The sequence below is a fragment of the Cygnus atratus genome, chromosome 22 (genome assembly GCF_013377495.2).
Source record: "Cygnus atratus isolate AKBS03 ecotype Queensland, Australia chromosome 22, CAtr_DNAZoo_HiC_assembly, whole genome shotgun sequence".
Lineage (NCBI taxonomy): Eukaryota > Metazoa > Chordata > Aves > Anseriformes > Anatidae > Cygnus > Cygnus atratus.
This window is the reverse complement of record NC_066383.1, coordinates 3,115,112-3,122,143: the sequence shown is the minus strand read 5'-3', so window position 1 is coordinate 3,122,143 and position 7,032 is coordinate 3,115,112. Positions and strand designations below refer to the sequence as shown.

The following is a 7,032-nucleotide window of genomic DNA, read 5'->3' as shown; positions in this document are numbered from 1 at the left end:
GGCGGCGGTGGCAGGTGCGGCACGGGCACCGGCGGGATGGGAGCAGCGGCGGCGGCGGCGGCCGGTGGCCGGCCCTGAGCCGCCCCCTCCGGCCCCACCGGCCCCGGGGAGCCCTGTCCCGGCCCGGCCGAACCCGCCCCGCCCCGGCCGGGCCGCCCGGCGGGCGGAAGATGCGGCGCACCGGGGGCCGGTAGTACTATGATTTGGTATGTGGCCGCTTTGGTTGCAAGTGTGCTCGGCGCCCGCGGGGTGCCCGTGCAAGGTGAGCGTGCGGGGGGGGGGGGGGTCGGTCCCCGGGGGGAGTCCCTGGCATGCACCGGTTGGGAGCGGGGGGGGTTGCGCCCGGGGGTTGCGCCCGGATTGCGCCGGGGTTTTGCGCCCCAGTCGCGCCCCGGGCTCGCCCCGCGCCCCGCAGCTTGCGGCCGGGTTTTGCGGGGGGGGGGCCGTGGGGAGCGCGCCCCGGCGGTGCGGTGCTGGCGGCTGGTCGCGGTTCGGGATGGGGCCGGGTTCCCTCGGTGCTGGTGCCTGGCGAGCGCTGGGCGCGGCGGGGGGGTCTCGGTGCGTTTTTATTCCCCCCTTTTAGGGAAAAAAAAATAAATAAATAATTAAAAAAAAAATAGAGGGATTGCGTGCCGTCAGGGCTTTGCGCCGGGCGCATCTCCTGAAGGCGCCCCTCGTTTTTGCGGTGACCTCCCAGAGGGCAGCGGCTGCGAGTCGGGAAGTTTATGAGACATCAGCCTGCAGCAGCGCCGAGCTGCGCCGTTCTCGGGCTCCGGGCGTTGGGATGCTGCAAACGCTGTGCGTGTGTGTCTGCGTCTGCTCCCCGGGCTCGGAAATTCGCTTCGGAAGAAGTTGATCGGGGCGAGTCCTCGCTGGGGACGCGGCCGGCTGGGTGCGGGGACAGGCAGGGGGTCCCAGGGGGGTGCCAGTCCCCCGGGGGTCTCTTGCTCCCCGTTTTTTCCTTCCAGCCTCCTTGGGGAGCAGGACGGAGCTCGCCCTTCTCTGCAGGGCTGTGCAAGGGTAGCCTGGGAGAGCGAGGAGAAACGCAGAGGGGATTCGGTGCCTGCCCTCTCTGCTTCCCCTGCAGTACCCTGGCGAGGTCAGCGCTTCCTTCTGCAGCCTTTGGGGGCGATTTTGTCCCCCAACGTCCCTGCCCGGGGAAGGCATCCTTCCTCCTCCTCTCCCAGGGTGGCCGCAGCACCAACCAGGGTAAAGTGAGGCACAGGGTTGTCCAAGGTCAGGAAGGAGACAGCAGCAGGGGATCACCCTGCTTTTCCTGCTCTGCCTTCCCTCCCGTCAGCCGCCAGCCTCCAGCCATCCCCGCAGGTAGCAGGTGAGCTGCAAGCTGCCTGCGCTCTCCTGCTGCTGCTGCAGCGCCGGCTCCCAGCCATGCCGGGCTCCCCAGCCCCTGGGCGCACCGCAGCCCACCCGTGGGGCTCCCCCCCAATGGGTACATGTGGGATTGGGGTCGGGATGGGGCTGCCCTAATGGGGTTGGGGCCCCCCCGGCAGGGTGGGCTGCAGGGGCGCGTGTACGGCGAGGCGCGTACGTGATGAATGAGTGTGCCGTGAGTAATGCGTGGGTGGGCGCCGCGCGCAGCGGGCGAGGGGGCGCTGCGGGCCAGCGCGTCCCCCGCGGGGACACGGCGCGGGGACAGGGAACAAGCGGGCGCCGCGGTGCCGCGCGCCCCCATCACCCCAAAGCAGGGGCTGGAGCAGGAGAGCAGGGGTTTTATGGGGGGTTGCCCCCCCCTAATTCCTCCTAAGCACCGTGGTGGGGGTGTAGGGTGTTGGGGACCCTGGTGGAGGGGCGGGAAGCAGGGGCACAAGTGGGTGGCTGTCACCCCGCGTCGCTCAGCAGCGACTGGAGATGATGTTTGCAGGGGATGTGGCTGCGGGGAGGGAGCCCGCGGCGTGTGCCGAGCTGCCTGGCTGGTGGCAGCGCCCCGTGGGTCTGCTGGTGTCCTGGTGGCCGTGGGCGTCCCGTGGGAATGCTGCGTGGCTCTGCCCCATGCTGGGCTCTGCTGCGGTGGCTGCTGCGGTGCCGTCCCCGCGGTGTGTCCGTCCTGAGTCACTGCACCCTGGGCGTGCGGGCAGAGCGAGCCAGGGCTGCGGTGCGCTGTCCTGCCAGGCTGGCGATGCTCTCGGGCTGAGATCTCCCTCTGCACGCTGAACACGATGCTGTTTTTGACACCCCCAGGCTCGGTTTCAACCCTCCCTGCCTTGCTGGGAGAGGTGGCCTTCCTCCCCCTGCCTCCTCCTCCTCCTCCTCGCAGAGCTGGGCAGAAGCACGGTGCCTTGCAGCCCTGCTGTCCCCGGGCAGTCCCCTGGCCTGGCGAGGCTCTCCGAGGGCTTTCCAGGCGTTAATCCGCTCAGAGAGTGCACGTTATCCCCTCTTACAGCATGGGGGAGGAGAGCGGGGACGTGCCTGTGCCAGGGCGCGTCGGCAGTGGGTGTCGGGGGGAGGTTTAGGGGGGGGCCCATCCTCCCAGCGTTCCCGTGGCGCTGTGACGCTGGGGCTTTCCTCCGTCTCCCGCCGGTGCGGCGTTGCAGAGATGCTTGTGGGCACGGCGTGCCGAGGGGTGGCTCGGTTTTAGGCAAGGCTGCCATCGAGGGGGCCGCCCGGCCCGTGGTGGTGACCTTGGCTTGGGGAGACACTTGCCTACCCGTGGCGGTGCCGCCACTCGGGTGCTGCATCCCGCGGGCTGCCGCTGCTCTCCCCGCGCTTCCCTGGCAAGGGGTTGGCTTGGCACTGGCGTTGGCCAGCGGGGGCTTGGCCCAGTTCCCCTTTTTATCCTTTCCTGGAGGATTTTTTGCTCCTCTTGACCTGTTGGATGGAAGGGCAGGGAGGGGCGTACGCGCCATGGCGCTCAGCGGAGGATTCTCGCGGTGATGCTTTTCTGGCTTGGTTGCCTTTCGGCTTGGACGATGCGGCTTCCCCCGTGCTGGGAGGACTCTGCAAACCTGTGTTCCCCTCCGGAGCTGCTGCAGGACAGGTCAGCGCGTTCACCTCCCTGCTGGAGGGTGGCAGCGAGGCCCTGGAGCTGGGCGAGCAGCCGGCGCGGTCCCTTCCCGCGTGGATGGAGGAGCCTCTCTCCCTTCCCTTCCCTGCGGCAGGCGTCTCCCGAGCCCGAGGCCCTCGGTGACCAGCTGGCCTCGGAAAAACAACTCCGTTCCTCCTGCTTCCTGCTGGAGAGGCTGGCATTGGTGGGAGGATTGCCTGAGCCAGGAACAGCGTGATTCAGGAGCTGCTGGCGGGCGGCGCGGCTGTCAGCACGCCGAGTGCTCGCATCAGAGTTATGAGCCGGAGGACCGTGACAGCGGCGGGGCGGTGGGACCGGGTCGCGGAGCTGCCGTGGGTGTGCGGGCGCCAGATGCAGCAGCAGGTCTCCCCCGGGGCCGTTCCTGCTCCGGCAGCTGCTCGGGGAGCTGCTGGTTGTTGCTGGGAGATGGCTCCCGGGAGGTGCCCGGCCGCTGGTGTCGAGCGCGGGGATGCCCCAGCTCCGATTCCTCCTGGTGGGATGGCGCTGGGGCGACGGGGACAGTGCGGTCACCGCCGGCAGGTCACCTTGTGCGCTTCATCCCTGCACCCCAATGGGTGGCACAGCGTTGGGTGCGCACCCATGGGTGCCGATGCGCCTGATGGGCACCATCCCACCGGTGTCATCGCCGTGGGGCAGCACCTGGGCTCGGGATGGCACCGGCTGCTGCACGGGCTGTCCCTTGTCCCCACGACGGGGTTCGAGCTCGCCGCCAAGCTGCTGATCCCGCGCCGCCGCCGCCTCTCCCTGCGTGACCTTGAGGCGAGTCGCTTGACCTCCGCGCGGCGCAGTCCGTCCATCTGGAAAATCGGGTTTAAAACGCAGGAATCTGGCTGAAAAAAAAAAAACAGATGCTGCTTTGAAGCTGGGGGAAGGGGAGCGGGCTGAGTGGCGGCCGCCCGGGGATGGGGACAGGCAGATGCTCTTGGCGGGCTGCGAGCACCCCTGGGTGCACGGGGGGTGCCGTGCTTGTGGCTTGCAGGGTTGGGCTGGCTCTCTGGGTGGTTTTATTGAGGAGCGAGCAGCTCCTTGCAGCTTTCTGCCTTCTGCGTGCATCCCGTGCCCTGCAGAGCTGCATCCCCAGCCGGTGTCCCGGTGCCAGCCCCTCCTGGCCCAGCATCGCCGGCTTCTTCAGAGCTCCTCGGCCTCTGCTTGTCCTTGGGGCGACCCTGCTCTTCCCTGGGATGCTTTCTGCTGGCCCCATCCTTCCCATCCTTCATGGGATGGGTCCTGCAAGCACATCCAAAGGGATGTCCCCTGTTTTTACAGCCAAGCCTCGTGCCGCCGTGGCTTTGCCTCCCTCTTTATGGGACAGGAGGGATTGAAAGCCCGGATCTGGGTGGCCCCAGCCTCGTTGGGAGCCCCGTGATGGCATCGTCTTACGTGATGGCAGCCTTCCCTCTCCCGTTGGGATGTGTTCAACTCCACCTCCACATCTTGTATTCTTGCCTCCTGGCACGCTGTGTGCTTTTATTTTTCCTGGATCCGCTCTGATGACGAAGCCTGTTGATTGCTTGTTTTTTCTTTACAAAGCACCCCCAGCTCGGTGTGAGCTACTGCTCCGGGGGGGCACTTGGGGTTCGCATCCCCGCCGTGGCTCTCGCTGCTGACCCCGTTTCGAAACCGCAGGTTAAGTCTCGAACCCCCCTGAACTTGGCTGGGAAAATCAAGCGTGTTTAAAAATACCCTTTCTGTTTGTGCTCTGTTTCTTCTGGCATCTGCGGGTTGTTTTCAAGCATTTCTCCACAAATGTGAGGGTGAGAATCGCTTCTTTTAATGGAAAGCTGCAGTCTCCATTATTTATACCCTTTCAGGAGCTGGGGCGTCAAGGGAAGCCTGAATGCAGCGGGGTCGGGAGCAGCACCTGGGCTGCGTTTGTGGGTTGGGAAGGGGCAGAGCCCGTGTCCCTGACCTGATGGGTGCCCCGTTGCTTCCTGATGGGCACAGAGCTGGGTGCTGTCCCCATTCCCCTCTGGAAGTGGGGACACAAGGACACGAGGGGGGTTCCTGCGTGCCCATCCTTGACGTTCAGCCCTGGAGTGGGGAACCCGTGTCCGGGACCTTCATTTTGGGTGGAAGAGTGCTGATTTGGAGGCAGCGGGGCTGATTTGGGGGATGCTGGGGGCTTGTTTGCTGTGCTGCCCCTCGGCCAGCCTTGCCTGCGTGGGGCTGAGCGCAGCCACGTGTGCCGTCACCCGCCGGCCTGCGGAGGGGACACCGGCGCTGCGAGCTGCCAGCACTGACCTATTTTTCCTCCACGCACGTTCTGGCGCTTGCAATCCCCAGGCCGTGGGTGTTTGGTGAGTGCTGGGCCTTTGGGTGAGGCAGAAGCTGCTTGGGGTCACCTTTGGGGGACCCAGGAGCAAGCGGCTTCCAAGCAGGAGCTCCCCAGGGCCCGTCCCCGTGGTGTCTGGGTGTGTGGCAGTGGTGAGCCTCACGGGCAGCGTGCTTCTGTATCTCTGCAAGCTCAGCTGTGTGCAGACCGATGCTCTGCTGGACTTTTGGGAGCTGAAAACCAACGTCCCGTCCCCTTGTGGGCTCGGGCAGGAGCGGGGTGCTAGGGACGGAGCTGGGGAGCGAAGGGGTTCGAGCTGGCTGCCCCCTGCTGCCTCAGTGGTAGGTTGGTGGGGAGGTTTTGTCCTCTGCCGCTGGTGGAAAGCGGGGACACTGTCCCTTGGAAGGTCGTGGACGATGCTGCGGCACCTGGCGGGGTGCTGGGGACCCGCTGGGGTGAGACAGCCGCCCGTGCCGGGGAGGCAGGGCGAGCGCTGTCCTTGGATGCTCTTGAGCTGCACGTGACAGCTGCCGGCCCCGCTCGGCGCAGGGGGGCTGTGGGCAGCCGGGGGGGGGTAATCCCAGTGCTCCCAGTGCCATCTCCGCTCCTGCTGGGAGGCTGCCTGCATCCCAAGGCTGCCCTGGTACCCGTCCCCTCCTGCTGCCGCAGCCGGGCACGTGCGGGTGGGAGCAAGGGCAGGGCAGCTCGGGGAGCTGGGGGTGCTGGCGAGGTCCCGGGGATGCTGGGGAGGTTCCTGGGGTGCTGCTGGGGCCGGGCTGGATCCTTGCAGCTCTTCACCATCAGGGCAGAGCCGATGCTGTTTCTGCTGACAGGGTGCGAAAGCCTGAGCTCATCGGCGATGCAGCGATAACGAGGCCCGGGAGGTGCGAGCGTGCCACCGGGGCGGTGCGAAGGGGGCCAAGGTGGCCCCGTCCGCGCCACCACCCCCTGCCTGCACGGATGGGGCCGGGCAGGACTCCGGCGGCAGGGATGAGCTCTAGCAAGGGATGAGCTCTAGCAGAGGGCGTGCAATGCAGCAAAGGCTCCTCGCGAGCGGCTTGCGGCGCGATGCCTTCGCCCTTCCCTCTGCCTGCGAGCAGCAATCCGGTGCCGCAGGGAGCGGGGATGCCTGGCCTGATGCAGGGCCGAGGGCTGCCATCCTCCACGGGCACCCGCTTTGTGGTGCACGGAGGGGTCTGGGTGCAGCCGGCGGAGCTCCCGTCCCGCGGGACACCGGGAGGGACGGCGGCACGGCACGGCCGGTGGTGCGCGCTTGTGCCGGAGCCAAAAATAGCCGGTGATGCTCGGCTCCCGTGGCGGGGAAGCGGTGATGTCACTCGCCGCCAATCACCGGCGGCCCCGAAGAGCAGCGCGGAGGAGTGGGAACGTGCTTCCCCGAGCATCCCTCCCCGAGCATCCCTCCCCGAGCAGAGCATCCCTCCCCGAGCATCCCCCGGGGAGCGGGCAGTGGCCGGATGTTGGCGGATGTTTGGGGAAAAAGGGGGTCCCCCTGCCGCGACGTGCCGGAGGAGAGGTGCTCGGCCAGCCCAAACCCTGCATCTGCAGTTTCGGGAATCCCCAGCCTGCAGTGCTGCAGGAAGGGAAGGGGCGTGAGGTGGTGCGTGGAGCTGCTGCGGAGCCCCGTGCCGCATCGCCCCCCCCCCCCCCCCCCCCCCGTCATATTGATGTTTTGGGGTTGCAGGGAGCTCTGAAAGCC

At 67.3% G+C, this 7,032-nt stretch overlaps 1 protein-coding gene across 7 annotated transcripts in view; it reads left to right on the top strand.

Moving 5' to 3' along the window:
- Positions 1 to 7,032, top strand: part of IGSF9B (immunoglobulin superfamily member 9B) — a 45,011-nt gene continuing 37,979 nt past the window's right edge. For 4 of the 7 annotated variants that reach the window (XM_035555861.2, XM_035555862.2, XM_035555860.2 and 1 more), the window contains exon 1: positions 4 to 262. In XM_035555861.2, coding sequence (XP_035411754.1) covers positions 199 to 262 — 64 coding nt within the window. In that variant the 5' untranslated portion in view covers positions 4 to 198. Of the gene's footprint in view, positions 263 to 7,032 lie in introns of all 7 variants that reach the window. The other 3 variants (XM_035555857.2, XM_035555858.2, XM_035555864.2) reach the window with 2 other exon arrangements.